This window comes from Chaetodon auriga, chromosome 9 (genome assembly GCF_051107435.1).
Source record: "Chaetodon auriga isolate fChaAug3 chromosome 9, fChaAug3.hap1, whole genome shotgun sequence".
In the NCBI taxonomy this organism is placed as follows: domain Eukaryota; kingdom Metazoa; phylum Chordata; class Actinopteri; order Chaetodontiformes; family Chaetodontidae; genus Chaetodon; species Chaetodon auriga.
Window position 1 is genome coordinate 8,850,956 of NC_135082.1, and position 21,966 is coordinate 8,872,921.

At 45.0% G+C, this 21,966-nt stretch overlaps 2 protein-coding genes across 3 annotated transcripts; one reads left to right on the plus strand and one right to left on the minus strand.

Annotated features, from left to right (window-relative positions):
• Positions 1 to 6,198: 6,198 nt before the first annotated feature.
• On the minus strand, positions 6,199 to 9,476 carry hmgn7 (high mobility group nucleosomal binding domain 7). 2 transcript variants are annotated; one of them, XM_076739546.1, is made up of 6 exons: positions 9,338 to 9,476; positions 8,348 to 8,380; positions 8,156 to 8,185; positions 7,434 to 7,481; positions 7,214 to 7,333; positions 6,199 to 7,118 (listed from the first exon to the last, which is right to left on the minus strand). In XM_076739546.1, the coding sequence occupies exons 1-6, from the start codon at positions 9,350 to 9,352 to the stop codon at positions 7,071 to 7,073; spliced, it is 294 nt and encodes a 97-aa protein (XP_076595661.1). In that variant the 5' UTR covers positions 9,353 to 9,476; the 3' UTR covers positions 6,199 to 7,070. The 2 variants fall into 2 exon arrangements, with proteins under 2 accessions (XP_076595661.1, XP_076595660.1); XM_076739545.1 differs by having other exon boundaries at positions 7,434 to 7,496.
• Positions 9,477 to 10,245: 769 nt separating this feature from the next.
• sh3bgrl (SH3 domain binding glutamate-rich protein like) lies at positions 10,246 to 20,806 on the plus strand. Its single transcript, XM_076739676.1, has 4 exons — positions 10,246 to 10,645; positions 17,460 to 17,645; positions 19,265 to 19,345; positions 19,744 to 20,806. The coding sequence occupies exons 1-4, from the start codon at positions 10,601 to 10,603 to the stop codon at positions 19,777 to 19,779; spliced, it is 348 nt and encodes a 115-aa protein (XP_076595791.1). The 5' UTR covers positions 10,246 to 10,600; the 3' UTR covers positions 19,780 to 20,806.
• Positions 20,807 to 21,966: the final 1,160 nt, after the last annotated feature.

Below are 21,966 nucleotides of genomic sequence, written 5' to 3' on the forward strand. Positions count from 1 at the left end.
GAGGGGGCGAGTGATGAAAACAAGCAAAAAGAAGAAAGGAGGTGGGTGAAGGGAAAGAGAAAGATAGTGGACAGAGAGATGGATGGATGAGAAAATAGAGTTGAGGGGGAGACAGAGAGCAAAGGACGGCGAGAGAGGGGAGGGGGCTGAGGTTATAGATAAAGCGAGGCAAGAGGAGCAGGAGCAAGGGAGTTTATGGGGACAGCGTGGGAGGTTGTCAGGCCTTTCAGTCACAGGGGAGTCACTGTGAGGTGGCTGTGGTGACGACAGCAGTGATGTTAGAGCGGGAGCGTACACACACACATGCAGGAGCGCGCACACACATGCACACAGCTGCGCGCACATCAATTCTCCTAATGGCCTGCCCACCCGTCCACCTTCAACAAGCAGATCCAAACTCACTGAGACAAAAGGAGAGCATCACCCACACATCTGTCTCTCTGTGGCTAATACATTCGATTTGACTGTCTCCTCGCTATCATTTCTTTAATCACTTATACAGCTTTGACAGCTTGAACAAACAAGTAAAAGGCTTTTTATTTGCTCTGATTTCCAAATCTTTTCATACCTCAGAGTTAAAATAGGAATGCTTTGTGGGCTCTGCACTACACATGAAAACAAAAGCATCAACTTGGGGCTAGCAGAGGCTCAAGGCATGAAACACGTTGCTCTGTCTAAAGTGTGAATCGAGATAATTATGGCTGCCGGCCAACTGATTCAAATCTCCCATCATCTTGTAGGCCAAATGAATTCCTCTGTAACTGTCTGTTGATTGCCAGCCCCTTTAAAGTCTCATGTGAGAACAGTGTTTATTGAATGCCACCATAGTCACCAGTGAACCTGCTATTATAAAACACTTAGTGGAACACAGCTGATGGAAACCATAATCATTTGTCAGGGTTTTATGCAGCTTCGCAGACTGAATTGCTGTTGCTGTGACTGATGAACACCAGGTAATAAAATGAATCCATAGTATTCACCATTCATAATTCTGTTTCATTCACTACAACCTCCCCCTCGGCTCCCCTTAGCCCGTACCACCCACGTCCTCCATCTCCCTCCTCGCCCCCCCTCCCTACCCACTGTGTGCCTCCCACCCACCTGCTTCCTTGACTGCTATGACTCAGTCCTCTTCCAGCTGAGGGTACAAGAGGATAAAAACCTTGATGAAAAACAGCCAAGAAAACCATTTTACTCGAAGAAATAGAGCAACTGGCAAAGCAAGTGGCTGCTGCATCTTTAGTTCTAATGCCACACACACAAGCACACACCTTCAACCCCCTCCCTCCATCAGAAATGCACACACACATACTAACTGCCCCCACAATGAAATTGATGCACTCTCACTTTATCCGCTAATTCATCCTTAACAGCAAAAATGGGAGGGCACTGAGGAGTGTTTCAAAAATAGTTTTTCATTTCTCTAGATAGAAGTCTGTGTCATCACGACTCTGTGACATGGATGGATGATTTCTTAAAGGCGAACTTGCCAAATACATGCTATACACAGAGCCTGAATCAGAAAACCTTGAGGAATTGAACCTGTCGATCATATTACTTTGTTATTCCACTTGCAGCTTCAACCCATCTGTGCTATTTTCTGGCTCAAATTGTACCGTCATTACTTTAACTCCTCTTCCATCCATCCAAATTGTGCAGTGATGCAGAATATAGTGGGAGACGATTATGTTTCCTGAATGGTGTCTGTGCCTCCTGTCTGCTTGTCTCTTATGTATCAGATCCATTCAGAAACCTGTGGGTCACTGAGACCTTACTTTATTAATTATGCAAACTAAATGCACTATGATGAATCACAATGTTAGCCATGTGACAAAGAGGTCTGCTTGCATAACATGTGATCAACCAGGTGGACAGAAAGGCAGATTTTCAGCACAGTGAGGGGTGCAATTTACTGAGAAAGGCAGCACAGCTGTACATTTATCCATTATTTTACCTGCCACAGCAGCCCATGTGACACTGTGTAATATATATTCTGTATTCTACAGACATAAATCGTATGTAGCTTTAAATTTACCTGACTGTCTTAAATGGGCATTCCACTCATTTTGCATGATGAGAAATGTAGGCTCCAGTGTTACAGGTGTTTGAGCCATACTAGACCCTATAAAAGTCATTTTTTCTTTAAAATCTGCCTTTCTGGGGTTAACAGCAGTGGAAAGTAACTACATACATTCACCGCAAGCAAAGACAATTTTGAGGCACTTCATTTCAGCCATTTTCATGCAGCTGTATACTTTTAAGAGGAAAATGTACTATTTACTCCTCTGCATTTATCACTTTTATCTAAATCATCATTTATCAGTTACTTTTAAAATTAAGCCTTGACATGAAAAACACGATAAGATTATAAAATTCCTCTTTCCCCTCCTATTAGTCTCAGAACTCCCCAAATTTATGCTGACAAAAGATTTTGATCCATCTTTAACAACTGGAGGTTATAGATTCCTCTATTCTATTCTATTCTATTCTATTCTATTCTATTCTATGTTAGCCTTTTTGTGAAAACTTTTAAGTTCTGTCATCCGTCATTCTGTTCCCTGATTACTTCCACTATTTCTTCTGCCTATGAATTGGTTTTCTATATTGTCTTTTGGTCCCCCTTTTTTTATGTATGAATGACAGAAATGAGAGCTTGACATCATCCACAGGTCAGAGATGAGACTCAGATCTGCGTGTCTCTGTGTGTTCCTGTGCTCGTGTTTGTTTTTGGTTGGGGTGGGGGCTGTTTGTGTGTGCTGATGTTTATGCCTGTGATCCGTGGCACTGCTGCTGTTTGCAGTGAGGCATATATTAGCATGGGACTGGAAGAGGAGGGGAGTGTCTCACTGTGTGTGTGTTCGCGTGTATGTGTGTGTGTCTACACTGATTGACGTCACAGACGCCCACTCATTTCCATCTTGTCTGCGTGCGCGCGGAGAGAATAGATCCACATCTGCATCCAGCCCTTCTCCCCCTGCACGTCTCCTCCCCCCTCTCCTCACCTCCCGGTACTTTCTCTTCCTCACCCTGCCTCTTTTCATTCACTCGCTCTTGCACATCCCACCCCCGTCGAGTGCAGCCAGCCCCGCAGATTGCGACACATGACAGCCGAGCACACACACACACACACACACACACACACACACACACACACACACACACACACCAGACAGCACCATCCTCTCAGAGCAGCATATCAGAGAACCTTGCCTTGTCACTAAACATCTGTTCATTTCAAGCATCACTAAGGTCCGGTCTGCAGGGAGGACACTGACTCTTTTTCACACAAAATGCCAATGTGTAGGCTACCTGTTGAGAACTTGTCCTCTATGTGTGTGTTCGTGCGCGCGTCTCTGTGTGTAAGCAAGTGCAAAAGCGTGACGTTCTTTCCACAACAAATGCTCATCCACATCCACTCACTGGTATCCCTAGTGACGACAGGACATCATTTAAATCACTTCCTCGTAAAAGGTCATCCTCATCCTTTACGCAGAGAATTTCCTCCCACTCCCCCCCTTCTTTATAGGCTACTACACACGCCAACGCAGACGGGGGCGCGCGCGCGCACACACACAACCACACACACACACACACACACACACACACACACCCTGTGCGAGACCTTGACCAGAGTGATGTGGACAGCGGCTGTGAATGGATGAGTGTGTGGAGGAGACAGCGGCGGGGAACGCGTGGGATGACAGAATAGGAAATGCACATGTTTAAAAATGGAAATTGGGCTATTTTAGCCAACATATCATAACCCATCAGAGAGTTAGAGAGGACGTTATGGGAGTGCGCACTGGGCAGGAGGCTGGGGGCACTTTGTGGTTACTAGACAGTGAGAAGAGACAGAAGAGGATGAAGTGCAGACAAGCAGGCAGACTGGCAGATGGTCAGACAGACAGTTAAGCAGGCAGACAAACATTGGGCTCATGCAGGCCAGGCAGCGAGGATGCACAGACGAAAGCTAAAATAATATTGGAGTAATTAGCTCTTTGATGTCAGAACGCCTCAGGAGAGGGTGCGTGTGTTTGTTTGTGCGCATCTTAGTATCAAAGCCGTTAACAAGTCAGAGGGCTGATCACAGGAGACAGGATGAATAGACGGATCAATGGAGGTGTGGAAGCCGAGGAATATCACAAGGACTGCACAGATGAAAGAAGGTGGCGCGACAAAGAGACCACCGTGACTGAGATCAGAAACTTTCTGTCTGATCAATGTGTGTGTATAATGTATCTCCTTTAGTTTTCCCCTCACATCACTGCACTCCATCAGCAGATCTCATGCGGAGGATGCTGAAACCACAAGTCGGGTTTGAGGATTCGCTCTTAACTGAATCGTGCGGTTGAAAACAGGTTAAACAGAAAAGCCAACGTATCAAACAGATAATGCTGACAGAGGATTAAAAGGATGGATGATGGGAGTGAAAGGGGAAATGGGAGATCTTTTTGAAAGCCTGGGGGGGATCAGGTTTGAAAGTGTTTTGAAGTGCTCTGTCTCCTTTTATTAAATGATTTCTCGAAATATACCCGAGGAAGAAATAATAACGCTTTAAACGCAGCAGTTAATAAATTGTAGGGTTCATCAGGGCTCGCCAGGATGTCGCGAGCAAAGCGCCTGTGTGTTTGCAGGAATATAGATAATGCAAGGCTGTCATCTAGTGGTGGTGTGGTGCAACAACGCTGTGCACGCAACAAAAAAATCGACAAAATGGAGCCCGGTGCTCGGCCATGACAATGCAGGTCAGAGGGGCTGCAAGTGCTGCACAACACAGCGGAGGGAACACAACACGGCGCCGCATTCTGCGGGAGGTGCAGGCAGGGAGTCATGGTGAAATGAACACTCACGAGCGCTGTGTTGTTTGGGAAGGAAGGCCCGCTGCAGCCAGTCAAATCTCATTTAAGCTCCTTTTATGGAGGGCATTGCAAATCCATGCAGCCAGTCATCAAACAGCGTTCTCTGGCGTATTCTTACCGCACGTATGAGCTTGAATGAACGCGGCAAACATGTATGCACACACACATTAAAGCACTGTCAGTGCTGGAGGCCAGTGCGCACACAGACACACGGAAAGCTCAGGGAAAAGTAGCCTATTCATACTGAATCCGCTTAATGGCCTAAATGCATTTTGTCATCCCTGCTGCTGCCAGGCTTCTACCATGAAGCAAGGCCCGTATGCATAATCTAAACATGGAGCTCTCCTTATATGATGCTGCTAAATAAATCGGTGATATTTTGTTTGGGGGGTTGGTGGGTGAATGTGGGTCACAGTCACTCATGCTTGAGTTCACGGAGAGTTAAAACTGACTGTGAAGCCTGAAGGGGAAAAAAGATACAGGGGTGGATAGACACTGTCTGCTCCCTAAGTGGATCAGGCCTCTGTAGGCCAACACACACACACACACACACACACACACACCCCACTAACTTCCTCTACCTGCTGATGGCTACAGGACAGGGTACTAGCCTCAGTCGAGGCCTTTAGTCAGTGCAATGTCCTTTAATATTTTAGCGCTTTACAACAAGGGTGAATCATTCTGTGAGTATGAGGAACGAAGGAGCAGATGTCTCCCTATCAGAGAATCCTAGAATAGTGTCCCAACCATGTCTGACCTTTTGCTGACCTGAGCTCCCTGTGGATCCTCAGCAACAGATCTGCAGGATGAACCATGCTCAACTAAGTACCAACCTACAGCAAGCTTGGAGAGTCGACAAAACTTCCACAGCTTCATCAGACGGAGGATGAACTGCCTCTGTTCAGGGTCTGTATCCTGCAGCAGCAGACTAAGAAGAAATGTTGCATTTGTCTGCACTGAAATTACATTACAGGCACCATTTCCTTTAGTCTGAGGTTGTGTCAGACCCCTGACCCCTGCTTCACATCCTGCATCTGGTGCATTAAAGGTCTGGTTTTATACTCCCCATACAGACGAACACAGAAAAGCTCTCATATCTAAAGACTGGAGAGTTTATTAGAGCTAGAATAGAGCTATAAACTATCATTTCCATCACATTGTTGCATTCACTTACAAAATTAAACTGGGATTTAAGGGTGTGCATTCAACCGGTTAGTAAAGTTGACTCCAGATGTAGATGCATGCTAATAGGGTTCACAGAAAAGCTTTCATGGACTCTCATGGCGTTAATACAGAAGCTCCAACTTCATCTCTGCAAGAAACAAACACGAGACACTGATTCGAGGAAAATTCCCAGGACTTCTTTTTATTAAGAGAATTTCAGAACATAAGAGAGGGACCAGACACCTGCATTTGTCAGAGAAGTTTTCCAAATTCAATTGTTTTAAAAAAACCAGAGTGTTTAGAAAAGCCGACATGACAGCGTGGATGGAGCAGGAGCTGTTGTACACGCAGGGTCGTCGAGGAGACAGGTCGGAGGCAATCGCTGTTCCCGGAATGTTTCACATGTTCATCTTCCTCTTTCTTATGTGGACAACACACTTCAACACGCTTTTTTTTTTTTTAAAACACGATTTCAATGGAAAAAAAAAAAAAAAAAACAAGAGACAGAAGCAAAGGGAACTCACTGCACATTTAGAGGTCTAAAAGAATCACCCACATTAACATGGCTGAACCGTTAATAAAACATGGATAAAGGTTGAACTGTAGGGGGGAGGAAGGTCTAATCTGTGGAGGAAGAAGAGGGGAGGAGGAGGGAGAAGAGCAGGGAAGGAGGGAAAAACACAGGAGTACACAACTCACAACATAGCCAATCCGGCAGGGACGCACTTTCTACACCACACAAGCCTTCAACAATCATGAAATGCCATTTAAAAAAGATTTTAGTGTGTTCATCTTGCTTGCAGACACTTGATATGACCACTGCAAATCTGCAAGGCGCTCCATAATCAGCTTTGCTTTTTGTGCTAAAAATCTGTACGGATACTTATAAAATCATTGATAAAAATATTCCTCTGTTAACAATACGCCTTGGAGGGAAACCATGTGAGAGACTTGGGGGGGCTGGCTGGCTGGCTGGGGGTTCGGGGGGGGTGGGGGGGGGGGGTTGGGAGAGGGATTGTAGAGGAGGAGGAAGCTTGGGCAGTGGTGCTACTCGGACTTGGCCTCCTCCTTGGCCTCCTCGGGGGCTGCCTCCACCTGCGGGACAAAGCAGACAGGCCAAGGTCAAGACCCCTGAGCCATTTTCAAGCTGATACATGAAGGCTAAAGTGCTGCTTTTCCAGTCCACCCACCTCGTTGGTCTTGGCCTCTCCGTTCTCAGAGTGGTTTTCCTCATTTGCCTCTGCCTCTGCGTTCTCCTTCGCCTTCTTGGTCTTCTTGTCCTCCTTCTTGTCATTCACAGCCTTTTCTTTCTGCGGGGGCCACAAAACAGGTGGTCAGCAAGCTGAATGTTCGCTCCCGGCCTGCGCCTCCTGCTTTGTGATGCAAGCTCATGGAGAGCCGGTGTCTTACCTTTGCTGCCTTCTTGACCTTTGGTTCCGGCTTGGGCTGGGCCGGTTTCTGCGAAAGGAAAGACTGCCACATTTGAATATAACATGACTTTTTTGCGAACATGTCACCTTTCTTGTTTTTCTGGATGCACTGGAAGACTTTGGCTCCTATAAGACGCATTTTAATGGACAACCAAGAGTCACAGTCTAAAATGTCCCCTGGGAAGGCTCTTTTAATGCAGACATCGCCTGAGGGTGCATAACATTAACATGTCTGCCCCTAACTAGCTTATTTTAAGAGTATTAAGATAGTACAGTACATTAACCACTCTGAGAGCCTCTATAAAGCCTGCTATTGATATTTAGCGTGTATTGTACCAGCACTGCTCTTTCTACTCTCTGAATGATGCTTTAGTAATGTCAGAAGACATTATGTCAGCTTTAAGCCATTTTCTGTCAACTCCATTACTACCTTATTCACTACTTGAATGATCTTAACTCATTCTTAAGCTGAATAATGTAAAAATGACTGAAAATGAATGAATTTTGAAGTTAACTATCACCAGGAATCAAACTTAAGTACTTTATAAAAACTAAAACTACTTCTCTGCCTGTTTTTGCTCGTGTTTGTGGTTTGTTGCATGTGTGGGACTACTTCTAAGCAATCTGTCAAGCTTTACGTGTGTTTTATCTAAATCAGTTGATGTGAATGAATTGCATGACTTCGTATGTGTGTCTTCTTACCGCTGATAACCGGGCCGATCTCCTCTGAGGCTGAAACAGAACAAAGACCGTTATCACGGGGCTTTCAGTTTTTCCAAAAACACACCTTTGAATTCAACACTTTAAGCACTTTCCTCCCCACATATCCCACTCCTGATTAAAACGTCATTTTAACCCCATGGATGAGGCGTCACTTCCCGCGCCCCCTCTTACCTCCTCCTTTTCTCCTCCTTCTGTTCCTTGAGACTGAAAAACACAAATACAACAAGTTAAAACAGGGGAAAAAATAACTACAACACCACTAAAAGTTTAGATAGTGTTTATATTAACAGGAAACAGTGGCTAAATGCTTCAGGGCCATATTACAAATAATTACACACCTGCTGAAAAAACTTTTCAGTTTCGTGTGGAAACAAAATTTCATTTCAAATACAGGCCATTTTAAAGGACTACAGGCCAGAAATGTGGGGGTAATGCATGGTTTCCGTAATAGGCTGTGAGAGCTCAGCCATGTGGGCCTCTGGAGCCATGTTTTGAGGGCCCGGGCCCTGCTTTTCCCTTTCACTCCCCCATCTCTTTCTCTCATTCAGTGCATGAAGCTGAGATTTGAAAGCTGGCGCGGGAGTCTTTGAGAAGGGGGAGGGACCTGCCGCGGCTCGCGCGCGCCACCGAGCGGCACAGCCACGCCATCGCAGCCATTTGGGACTATGAACAAAGAGAGAAAATATACATTTTTATCGAAACGCCACTGCGAATGTCCGCTTTTGCGGCCAAAATGCAAAGTAAAGGCACTAAAGCATTTTCTAGTGGCGTTTTCGGCCGGTTTGGCGGCGAAATGGCGATAAGTGAAGCGTTTGTTCTCGGTAGGTCGGCGACGAAGGTGGACAAGAGCTGCAAAGCATGGCTGCTGCTTGTGCTTTAACTGCATGGAGACCGAAAGAGACTTCTGACTGTCCAAAGGACAGCGGCTCTCGGAAGAAAACGCATTTTAAAGGCCATGTCCGAGCCGGAAAATATTCATTCTAACACATAAAAAATGTACATTATATCTAGAAAATAGGCAAAAATTACCAGCGATGAATAACGGTCATACATAGCGTTATAATTAAGTAATGTCTCAGAGGGATGTCTTCACAATCGTTTGCATTGCATTAATAGCTGATATCCCCTTCAAACTATTTTTGTTTTGTCCAGAATACGTACCTTTCTCTTGGGCATGTTGAGCTCTTGGAGGTTTTCTTACAAATACAACTAAAAACTGTTTTTCTTAGTGGGTTCAGTGCATGTGAAGACGAGTGTCTCCCTTATGCTCGGCAGTGTAGTAAACACACTGGAACAGAGAGGCGAGTGGTTGAATGGGGGGAGGGGTGCGGCTAAAGGCATGATTGATAGGCCCTCGGCCAATCAGGTGACGCCATTCGGGGCTGCAGAACACTTGGAATTTTGGAGCCGGTGATGATCTGGGGTCTGCGCGAATGGCTTCTTGTCGGGAGATGGGAGGAAGCCTGCAAGAATGGAAGGGTTGCATTCGAGGACGTGTTGCCCTGATACAAGTGTGTTTAATTACAGTGAGCCAGAGGCCGCACGGCCACCCTGAACGCACCAACGTGCGGGCCCCGGCGGCAGGGAACATGCTCCCGTGTAAAGCCGTGCATCCTCGCTGGCTCGTCTAGAACCCAGCGCTCACATCTGCAGCGGGCAGCAAGGAGAGATTTCACCATAAATTCACTTCGTCTTTGAGTCCAATATGGCGCCCACTCCTCTCCGACACATTTTTTTTTTTTGTTTGTCAGTCGGCTTTCCTAAATTCGTTTCAGGGGAAAATGCCTTGCGTCGTCTGCCCCAGACGCCTGCAGGGGGCCCACGATGCCCGTGTAATGTTCAGGCTGCACAAGACGGCGCTTCTCTGCCTGTGCTGTTGCACAAAAGCGCCAAAGTGTTCAAAATCACAGCAGATTTTATTTATTTTTTATTCCACCCCCCTCAACCACTCGCTTACCATACCCGCATGTACTGACACACCAGCAGCGGTGCACATCAGCAGTGTTAAAGAACAGCAGCTCATGTCTGGCTTGCAGACAATGGGGTCGATGCTGAAATATTCAGACAGTATAACCCTGTTGTCTTGCCGTCCTGATAGGCCTGTAGCCTCTCTGTGCGTGCGTGTACGTGTCTGCGAGCGAGAGCTCCCTCTCTACAGGGAGAGAGAGGGGGGGGGGAGGGGGGGCGAGGAGAAAGACGAGGAGGGGCGGGGAGGCGGAGGAGGAATGCAAAGCTCCATCCAGTGCTGAGAACAAGAGCATTTGCGCAGATAGCCTGCGCTGCCTCCACCAGACACGCAGCGTTTCAGCCGGGGAACTTTGTTGCAGTTGTGTTTTGTCTCGCAGTCCGCCTGCAAAGTGTCTGCGAGGAGCAGGGCGACCGACCGCTGCTTACCGGACCCGAGTCAGCGTCAGGGATTTCATCATGGTGATCAAAGTGTACATAGCATCGTCCTCTGGATCCACTTCGGTAAGAGATAAAAGAACGACATGGCTTTTGTGTGTGAGGTTTGAGCTGGATTCATTTGCAGCATCCGACGCTTGTCAGGCAACAGAAAGGCGGCTGAACTTTTATTGAACTCTCAAAGTGATGTCCAGTCATCCTCTCAGTCTGGAGTGGTCTGACTCATCATCAGCATGCTGCTCTGGCCTCCTCGAGACTTTGGACCCAGATGGGGACCCTCGGCGTCTCGTCCTCTTTCTCTTTGTCGTCTTTAACTGCGTGAGAAAGGAGGAGACGGAGAGGAAGTTTGAGGCCGGTAACTGAGCAGGGCACACTTCTCTATCAGCTGTGGTTTGTCACAGTGTTTCCTGATGTGACACTTCAGTGTCTTTGCAGCTTAACAACCAGAAAGGCATGCAGCAGCAATCCATAAATGCTCTGAAAACGCTCAGTTCTGTCACCTGACACCAGCACAGGGTGGTTCACAGTCTGTGTGTGTGATAGGGGGACAGATCTGACTAGCTCTGTCAACAAAGTAGAGTCTTGAGTGTTGCCTTCACTGCCCTGCAGCCAAGAGGACCTTCAGCTTTCCTCTTGCCAGTTTCTTCCAGAATGGAGAGGAATGATGGTGATGCAATTCTCCAGGGCCCCTTTTTAGACCTGCAGCTGCAGCCCAGGAACACTTAAACTCTGTTCAGGGCTTGTTGAAGGTCTAGATTTGCAGGCCCTAAAGCTTGAATTTAGGCTATAATGCACTATTCTTACAATCAAATCTATTTAGCTTTCAAACACTGCAAGACTTTCAGCGAGATCAGTGATGTGAAATAGTGGGCATGGTCCAGATTGTTACTCAAATGTTCAAAGTGGCGCAGAAACAGCACTGTAGAAATTAAAGGGCCGCGTCATTCTGTGACATTTAGAAGGCCTCGAGGTTGATTTACCCTCATCGAGCAGCTTGTTATCACAGGTTACACACAAAGGAAGTGATCGCATCCATAGTCCCTTTCCAGTGCCCAGTGACTTTATTGCCCTGACAGTAAATGACATTTGCAAAAGCTCGGCAGCAGTCTTACAGGATGGGAGCTTCCTGCTCAGTCAGAGCGGCCGTAGTTCAGAGCCAGTGATGCCATCGCTGTGCTGGGAAAAGGCATTACTTCTCATTGATCTGTCTTCAGTAGAGTCTGCTACAAATGGACATGCTTATGTCCTCTTAAACGTTGCATAGACACACTTATGCTCACATTATCATCTCCATTGTGCATCTGCATTAGAGTTGGAAGAAAAGCAGCAGTGTTACTGAGTAAAGAGCCATAAACACATTATTTCTGCTTTATCTGGATTTATTCTGCTATGGTAACTGATTTCATCGGATTGATTAAAATATAGAATATGCAGTCACACTACAGCGTTTATAGGACTTACTCCATGTCTGATTGATACAGTAGTTATGTTAGAATCTCTCTTTATGTCATGTCTGCCTTTAATGTAATATCAGTGAATCAGACCATCAGTGAAATGCTGCCAACTGGCAATTTGTGGTCAAAACCCTCTGCCCTCACCAGGCTTGCAGTTCGATTGCATCAGTGACTACAAAACAATGCGATTGCATTCCACTCTCCAGCAGTGTCTGCTGCTCCATTAATCACTCCAATCGAGTTCAGCATGTGAATGGAGCAACAGCCAAAACAGGGAGACAAGTAGGAGTATTTCGAAAACAATGTTTGAAAGCGTTTGCTCCATAGAACAAAAAAAATTGCAGGTCAATGAGAGAGACAGTGTAAAATTAGCCAGAGGGATGTATCGCGTTCAGCACTTGACAAGCTACAATAGTCAGCGTTATTCAGGCGGATGTATTTTCTAAAGACACAAAGATCCGTTCTCATGTCAGAGCACATTTTTAGCCTTTAATGCCCGCTGGTTTTGTGCAGAATCTGATCTGAACGGTATCAGAAATGGTTCCATGTAGGACCAAGGCTGGTAAACATCTCAACAAGCATATGGTTTAATGGACCGAACTGTTCGTTTTCTAACATAAGACAACCACAGCAGATGGACAAACAATGTGTAACAGTGCAGAAAGAAGAGTTATATTGAAGTGACAGATAATGAAGAAGTGAGGTGAGTTTTGTCAGCGTGATTGTTCCCCTCTGCATGAATGGTGAATGGATTAGGTTGGGTGTGTGTGTGCCCACTGGCTCTTCCTCTATATGTACAAGTGTATATTCATTGATGATACTGTAGTATTAAGAGCATATTATTGTGTGGAATCAACAACTTTAAGTTTGAAAAAAAGGCTTATTTCAGGTCTGCTTCCTGTCACAGTTAGTGTGGCTTAGGGTTCCTGAGCAGTGCACTGATTGCCAGCTGAGCTCCCCCCCGTGACCCCCGACCTGTGCTCGTCCTGACTGAGAGCTGACATCATCATATTACCATGCAGTAATGAGAAGCAGAGTGTTTGAGTCACCTGAAGTACTGCTGTTGTGACTGGCTGTGAATGCTCCAGAGAGACTTCTAGAGTCAACGTCAATAGCTTTGCAAAGATTAGGTCATGCTACAAAACCATGTCCTTGTATTAATCCGAACAGGAGCAACAACAACAAAAAAAATAGAGTAAATACATTGTGATGCTTGCAAATACAGTGTTTTTAAAAGAACAGGACCACCTGCTCTTGATTTACCTGGTTCTCAGGTTACACAAAGGCCAAAATTTGAATACCAAGCTAGGATTTTCCTTTTTAGATGAACACATGCAAATGCAAACGCACACCTGTAGCAATGTACGTAGACTGTGCAGCACCAAGCCAGCTGAAGTCTGTGGAAAGAGCCAGACACATTGGCCAGCACCACAGCACTTTTACTGCCTCATTTCCCTTTATGCGCTGCAGCCACACTATTGTACAACTTCCTCACTGCCACAATAAATGTACTGAGAGTCTTAATATTCTGGGAGTGTTTTTCGGTGTGTGCAGAATATTGCAGAGTGTACGTGCAAATCTTCTGCTATCTGCATCAGATTGACTGCAGGTTTGACTCTAGGGTCTGTAGGTCAGGTTTGAGTTGGATGGCTGTTACAGTGAGTCAGTGAGATTGTACAACAGGTCTTCTTTTTTTGCCCATTTGCTGTTGTTTCACCTTCAGACACCAGTGAGGGCACACTGCCAGAGCAGCAGCGTAAGGCTCTTTTGTAACAATGTTGTAATGCTGACTGAGCTCAGGATTGGGTGGAGGCTACTGTTGCTGCTAAAATGCCAGTGAGCGTCTGTTTTCAGCACAAATCAGACCTGACCTATTCAAGACAAAACCCTTATCCCTTACAAACACGCAGTGCTGGGGCTGATTCATGCTTCCTCCTGTCCAGGCTCGAGTTTCCCACATTCAAACGTAGGACCCCTGAGTCATCACAGAGGTCATTTAGTCTTATCTATGAAGATCTTTGGACAAATTCACTTTAAATGTCTTTTCCTCTTCATCCGAGTGAATTGAACATGAGTTGACCTCAACCCCGAGTTGACACAACTGATTGAATCAGCCTCCGCCATATTGATCCAAGCCTGTGCTGTGGATACAGTTCACCCAATCAATGCCTGCCATTGTCTGGCAGCTATTGCCAGACTTCTGCCCTTTCCCAGGGATTGATCAGGTCTGGATCTGACCTCATTGCCCTGCCACAGCTCTCACATAATGATGATGACGATAATGATGGTGTTTAATTGAAACCGAAGAGCATCAAAAGAAGAATCCATACAGCATTAGATGTGTTTCACTTCATTGTGCTGTATAAACCTCAGATCTCTTCCTTTATTGCCTCTTACTGTCTATAGTGAATATGCTGGAAATGAAAGGTTCAAAATTGAATCTAAAAATAAATTAGATGAAGTTTTTAGTGAGATGATGACCTCTCATATTGTCATTTCAGACTCGCGTTTGTGCTCACACTGAATCGTCTTATGATTGCTGTAGTTCCTGTGTACATGCAGTGTCTTGGGAATATGCTGACACATAAGTAGAGTACCAGGTCAGTCTGATAACATTGGTGTCAGTGTGCAGTAAAAAAAAAACAGACTAGTGTCAAATAGTGCCTGTAGGTGTTTGTTTCGTGCTGTTATCAGTGTACTAAAATCAGAAGCAAACATTTGAAATCAGTTGAGTAAACTTTCATACGAGTAGCAATTTATGTGGCAACATTTTTATGGTCCTTGTTCATTACTTGAGACTGAGTATACATCCATGCTAGCAGTTCTGCCAGGGCCGTGCAGTGGTGCTTTGAGCTAAGAGCTAACATGTTCACAGTGGCAATGCTAACATGTTGGTATTTAGCAGGTATAAAGTATACCATGTTAACCATCTTAGTTTTGCACTTTAGTGTGCTAGAACTTGCTTACTGGTCATACACCAAACTTGACCGGATGACGGCGCTAGACAAGTTAGTCTGAGGATCACCAAATTTATTACATTTCACTCTGAGGGAGACATGAACATTTGTCCCAAATGTAATGTCAATCCATCATGTCAGCCTCATGGTGGTGCTACAGGAAAGGTCACTAAATTCATCAGGGTACATCTTCTGAGAACCATGAATGTCTGCACTACGTTTGGTGCCATTCCATCCAGTAGAGCTTGAGATATTTCACAGGATAAGTCAAAACTTTGATGTACTGGTGGCACCATAGAAAAAGTCAGGGCAGCCATGTTGATAGCATGGATAAAACCACCTGTGAGTCACTGCCTGATCCATGTCTAGATAAAAAACAAACTGACAGTGACCCTCCTGCTTTTGCATGTAGTTAAAGTCAGTGTTAGTCTATATTTGCATACCACAGCAAGTTATTAAGGTGTTGTAAAAGAAATTAAAAGTGGAGGCCTGCAGGCCGGACACTGGCCTCACTCTCTTGTCTTTCTGCAAAGGACCGAGGAGTAATTTTCCAGCATTCCAGAGACATAGATAAGGAGTGAATAATACAAGGCATCAGGAGAAGAGTAGTTGTTTGTTACCACACCCAAAACCAGGGTCAGCCTGTTTTCCTCCATATTAAAATGACCAGGAGCTCCACTCCAGACACCAGGGAGCAATGCAAAGGGCTAAAAGAGGAAAAGCTGGGAACTGTCACTGTGCAATTAGAGTTAGGGGCAGATGGCATGTGACCAGTGTGCCCTACAAATTAATTGTGCTTGGCAGCAGTACAATGCAGCCTTGAATGGCCAGAGTGCACCAAAAGAAAGAGAAAAGAAGGAAGTGGATCATTGTGTTTCACTTGCCATTTTGGCAGTTTAGAATAAAGTTAGTTTATTGTAGTTTTGGGAGGGAGTACCAGCTTAATGTGCGCTATGCTAATGTCAGTCAGACAGGAGAGCGAGTGGGCAGACAGAGGACTGTCTGTGTTTGGAGACAGAGTGAGTTTAAGTGAGTCTGAGCTCATGGTGTTCCACTCCGTTGCTTCGTCCTGCGCTGGTTTCCAGAGCAGGTGGGGTTTGAGGACTTTGGCCTCAGGCGTGCAACTGCCATTAAATGATTCAAACTGTACCACAGCTAATCTGCCAGCTTTGTTAGCTCCCTCATCTCCATGCCTCAGTGTTGTTCCAGCAGATGGCTGTTAAATAATCCACCTGTCCCATCGGCACATGGTAAAGCTGGGAGGAGCCCTCGCACAGAGGTGTCCGCACTGACAGGGAGACAGTAAATTGATAATCATCCGTAGAACCATGTAGTGGTTTTACCATGAAGTTGGCTCAGTTTGATTTTAGGTGTGTGAATGTGTGTGTGTGTGCAGTTGACGCTGGATGTGTGTGTGTGTGTGTCTCCTTGCTGCAGGCCTTATTTGGCTCGTGTTTGACCAGTTACCTCCTCTCGAGTCCCAGAGGAGCTTTTGTTTCCGTCTGGCCTTATAGGGCCATCCTCCCTCTTACACACACCCACTGAGACCTCATTGGACCACAGTTTCGTGCACTTAATCACATACACACACACATCCTTCTAGATAGAGGCAGAAACAGGAAGAACAGATCCAGACTAGCACACATTTCTGTCCTTTCTGTAGCTTTATCATTCTCTTGCTGTGTGCGACTGTAGACAGAACAATGTAAGGACACTCCTGATGGTTCGCTCCTATAGGATGTCGCCGCGTCATTCTTCATACACCTTTTCTCCCTGCTGAGTTGCGCACTTGGTTTTTGCCTCGTCTTGGATGAAAAGCTTGTGGTTGTGAATCAAGCATGGTGGAAAAGTGTCACAAACGAGACAAGTGTTAAATATGGTTTTGTGCCAATGCAACAGAACGGCCTTTTGTGGGAACAGGGCGCCGCTCAAAATTAATCACATCTGCATGAAATTCCCAGATAGCGAGAAAGACAGCAACTCTCACGTGGGCATTGCCAACACTGTCCTTCTTTGCTCATATTCTTGTCTAATTTGACAGTTTGTCAAATTAACAGTGTGCAACACCTCACAAATACCTTTGAAATGGTCCCATTTTACACATAGTGAATTGTCCTGTTGAAATGTTAGGACGCTGAGAGTCCAGTCTTGGGAGTCCTCTTCACTATCTGGCATCTTTCAAGCTGATAACACAAAATCCGTCCCTGCAGCCTTGCCCAAGTTCACCCTCTTCAGCTCTCTTGTATCACTTCATTCACTTGTCAGCAAACGAGTGGTAACTTAGTAACAGAGCAGCCAGAGATCTCTGTGGTGTAATTTCTCACAGCAGAGAAAGAGTGTCCTTATTCTTGGAGCAGACTGATGACAGTATGGTGAACCGAGGCCCTTATGCTTCCTCATAAGGCTGAAGTTAACACGTCTAACTGACAACTTCCCCTCTGTCATCCTCTCTCACGTCCCCGCACGCAGATTAAAAAGCAGCAGCAGGATGTGATGGGCTTCCTGGCGGCCAATAAGATCGAATTCGAGGAGTGTGACATCGCGGCCAACGAGGCCAACAGGAAGTGGATGAGAGAGAATGTTCCGGAGGAGTCCAGGCCGGCTACGGGGAACCCTCTCCCCCCACAGATATTCAACGAAAGCAAATACTGCGGGGTGAGGCACACACGCACGGAGAGGAGTTATTGTCATATGATTGTGCAGTTACTGTGTTCATTCACAAAGCTGTAGCTACCAGTTTTTAGACTGAATGTGGATAAAGCTGCACTAATCAACTTTTTTATATGAACACTAGATCAAATGACTGTGCTTAATGTGAAACTCATGGTGACAAAGCCACTGCCCTCGGCTCTTTGTTTTTTTGTGTGTTTATTTATTTATTATTGTTTTGTTTTGGTTCACTCTTAGAGCTGACAACAGCCTCATTTTAATCAGCAGAAGGCAAAAAAAAAACTATTACTGGTTACTTTAATTTGCAAATAATGTTACGGTATTACTGTATTGTCACCTGATTACACTATTTTTGTATTACTTTCACCAAAATAACCACAGAAATATAACGAACATCATATATTCTGCTTATATTCTGTTTGTAGCAATAACGCTATCTACTATAGCCTCAACATAACCTGGTCTCTGTGGCAATGCCAGCTTACTTAATGATTGTGTAATGGTATGGTTAGCTTAGCTTAGCATAAAGACTGGAACCAGAGGGAAAGAGCTAGCCTGGCTCAGTCCAAAGGTAACAAAATCCAACTAAAGCTCACATTGCATCTCGCTTGGCTCACCTGTACAGAAACCAAAGTCCACAGGAGGCACACAGCCCCTGGTCACACTGCAACCTGTCGAGCTTTCACTTTCACAGATTAAGCAAACATGATATAAAGTGTTAGGTAGTGAGCTTTTCAGGTGCTGGTGGGCATTTTTTATCACCTTTGATCAGAGGCAGGTTAGCTGTCCCCCCTGCTTCCAATCTTTATGTTTAACTTTGTGTTTAACTTAGCGTAAGTTAACCGTCACCTTGTCCTGGCTTAATGTTTAACAGACAAATATAAGACTGGTATTAATCTTCTTATGTAACTCTTGACAGAAAGTCATTGTGGAGATACAATTTACAGGATTGAACCATTTAAGGAATTGAAAAAATTTTGGGGGCAGCTATTCAAAAATGTGTTTGAGGGGTGGAGTTGCAGTATTTTTCATATCTTGCATTGCAGCCCTGCTCAGATGTGCTCTAGCATTTACCCGAGCCCTCCGCCTGGTGTTAGCAGACGCTAATTTACTTCCATTAGAAAGACCTTTAGCCCTGGTCCACTGAGGTGTCGTGCTGAGCAGCTAATGGATGGCTGGAAGTGAAGCTGCACATGCAGGATGGGCTGTATTGAATGTCACAGACAAAGAGAGCAGCATTTCCCAGGACACTGGCAGCTGTTTGTGTGTTCACCGGTATGTGTGTGTGGGAGAGAAATGAGGGAAAACAAAGGAACGAGAAGGAGTGAGGGATGAAGAATAGGGGAGACTGCAGTAAATGGATGAACGTGTTAGCTTGTTTACTCAGGGTTACATTCCTAAAGACAATGCCCTCCTCTCAGATTGACTACCGAGGCTTGTCCCTGGACGAATAACACAACCTCGACTGTTTCTCACAAAGAGGTCGCCCTCAGGCGCTGATCCGAAACCTGTTTCAAATTCTCATTCCTCGCCTCAGATTTAGACGAGCTCGTCCTCTGGTTGATCTGCATCTGAAGTTCTCCCTGTGTCCCCCTCTTCCTCAGAACTATGAGGCCTTCTTCGATGCCAGAGAGGACAACGCTGTTTATGCATTTCTGGGTCTGACTGCTCCCCCAGGCTCTAAGGTAGGCTTATGAACACAAACACACACTGATTACTGTCCTGTCTTTGAACTGCGTTCCAGCAGTGCAGCCATTTTCCCCGTATCACCGGCTTATGTGCCTAAATACATATTTATCCTCACAGCGTGATTTCCATACAGAAAACACACATATTACATAATACATCTGTTCATCATATCCTCACACCCAAACAGGCCTCATCTCCTTTTTCCTCTCGCTCCAACACGCTGGCGCCTCCTCTCTGCCACAACAGGAACCGCAGGGAGGTGTGCCAGTTACCATAGAAACAGAGGGGTTTTCCTCTCTGCTGTGGCAGAGGATATATAAACCAATATCCTCCATTTTAATATAACACACTCTCCCTCTCCTCCCCCCCCCCCTCTGTCTCTGTCTCTCTCCAGGAGGCCGAGGCTCTAGCGAAGAATGCACAGCAGTAGCAGCTTTACGCCGTTTCTACCTGAGACCTCAGGCCTAGTCCTAAACCCAGACCTGGACCCAGACTGACCTGGAACTGATCCAGGAAAAAACAAAGCAACATTTCACTCTGCTTAAAAGTTTGTTTTTCAGTGTGTTTGTGTGTGTGTGTGTGTGTGTTTCCTTTTTATTATTAATCTGTGTTCAGCTGTGCCTTGTCAGCTGCAGTGAAGGGAGGTACTAAAGCAAAGCATTATGGGTATCTACAAACAGCTCTGCTTCCTCCCATTAACTTCAGCCTGCTAAGCCCATTGGCCTAATGACACGTCAGTCAAACCATAAGCATGAACGTGTAGCTTCCTTTCTGAGAACACATCATCAGACACAGCAAAATGTCTTTATAAACTGTAACACAGATTCATCCTTTGGCCAACAGAACGTCATCAATATTAACATGAGACAATGAAACATTATCGTGACTTCCTTAACTCGACAAGTTGAATCAGTGCAAGTCTTACCTGTTGAATCCTGGAAACATCGAGTCAAATGTTGTGCTCCTGCCAATCATGTCATCACCAAACCTGCAGCACCTTCCGTAAAAGTCCCATTCTCTCTGTTTTTACTTCCTTTATATTGTCTTAATGCTGTTTTAATAGCAAACTTTTTTCTACGAGATGATGTATGTTTGAAATGATAATACATGCCAAAATTCCAAATCTGTAAACACAGAAGGATGTGAAATTTAGTTTGAATTTTTTTTTTTTTTTTATATTTGTTGTTTTCGTTTTTAGGGGAGTCAGACAGCTGCTTCGTTTGGCTGTGAGCATCCTGTTTCACATTGTGTTGGTAATCCCTGTCTTACATGAATTGATATCTTCCCTAAAATAAAATAAGATAAAAAAAATAAGACCAAATAAAACTGCAAGCTTGACTCTCAGTGGTCTTTGGTGGTTTTAATAATGACACAGTCAAGCTCATCTGAAATAAATTCTGCCTTCTTATAACATGCTTTTATTGTTATGCACAATAAATGACTTTACATTTATAGAATATGACTAATCTTTCATTGAACAAGGCTTGACCACGTGCGTTTTCAAGGAATTGAATCATGTGGAGTGGCTGATCTCATTGGTTCTGAAACATAAACCCTATGAATGAAACAATAGATAGTCTTGAACAAGTCATCACTCCTCCTTGAATTACTGTTATTTCTGATCTGGAACGTTCTACAGATACTCCCCAGAAAGTTGTCCAACCACGACACATTTCATCATCCCCGCACTGGACTCACATCTCTATTCAATCCAGCACCAATCCCACAGAGTTATTTGTTGATGGGCACAACTACTCAGACTCCTCCTGCTCCTTCAGCACCGACACTCTGGCAGACAATAACTCGTCTACTTTGAGCAGACTTTTGAATACAGTGAAGAAGGTTATTCTCACATAACGCTGAGAGAGGGAGACCTTTTGCTAATGAAATTAACAGGAGCTATGAGTTTGATCCAGTTCCTCCGTGGACACGCACACAGCTGCTGTACCTGAAGGGTAGTGGTTCCCAGTGCTTTTCCTCATGACCGTCTATAAAGAGCAGTTTATGTTTGGGGCCTCTTGTCATGTGTCAGATGTATGAGTTGGTAGCAGCTGCGCCAAAGACTGATTTCCTGTCTAAACTTCTCAGATGGTTTTATTTCAGTAACTTTTTTAGGCCCAAATAGATAAATCCAAAAGTTAAAAAAAAGAAACAAGGATGTGCTTTTCTGTGCAGCAGAACTCTTTAATTCTTTGTTCCCTGCCCCATATTGTGACCCCTCAGATGTATCTTTGAGGGGCCTGACCTTTTAATTGGAAACCACTGAAATAACTGTACAACCAGCTTACAACTGTAAAATGCAACTCACACATTAATGCATCAGCATAAACGAATCATGTAATTTGTCGCAGGGGCCATTTTTCTACTACGACTACTTTCACTTTTGATACTTTGAATATGTTTTGCTGTTAATACTTCTGTACTTTGAATACTTGAAGCAGGAATGAAGTATTTGTGCTTTCACTTCAGTAAAGGATCTGAATACTTCTGCCTCTCAGTTTACCATTGTGAGTCTTCTCAGCTGGTGTGTAAATGGTGCGGACTAATTAAGGAAGTGTGTGATGGGGGTGGAGGGCCCTGTTCTTAGTTGCAGAAGTGAAACAGGCTGCTTGAACTT

Coding starts and splice junctions, on each gene's coding strand:
- hmgn7 (XM_076739545.1), bottom strand. Junction 8,186..8,347: donor AAGGAGGAGAAAAGGAGGAG/GTAAGAGGGGGC, acceptor GTTCTGTTTCAG/CCTCAGAGGAGATCGGCCCG. Junction 7,497..8,155: donor GATCGGCCCGGTTATCAGCG/GTAAGAAGACAC, acceptor CAAATGTGGCAG/TCTTTCCTTTCGCAGAAACC.
- sh3bgrl (XM_076739676.1), top strand. CDS start 10,601: ATGGTGATCAAAGTGTACATAGCATCGTCCTCTGGATCCACTTCG. Junction 10,646..17,459: donor CGTCCTCTGGATCCACTTCG/GTAAGAGATAAA, acceptor CCCCGCACGCAG/ATTAAAAAGCAGCAGCAGGA. Junction 17,646..19,264: donor ACGAAAGCAAATACTGCGGG/GTGAGGCACACA, acceptor CCTCTTCCTCAG/AACTATGAGGCCTTCTTCGA.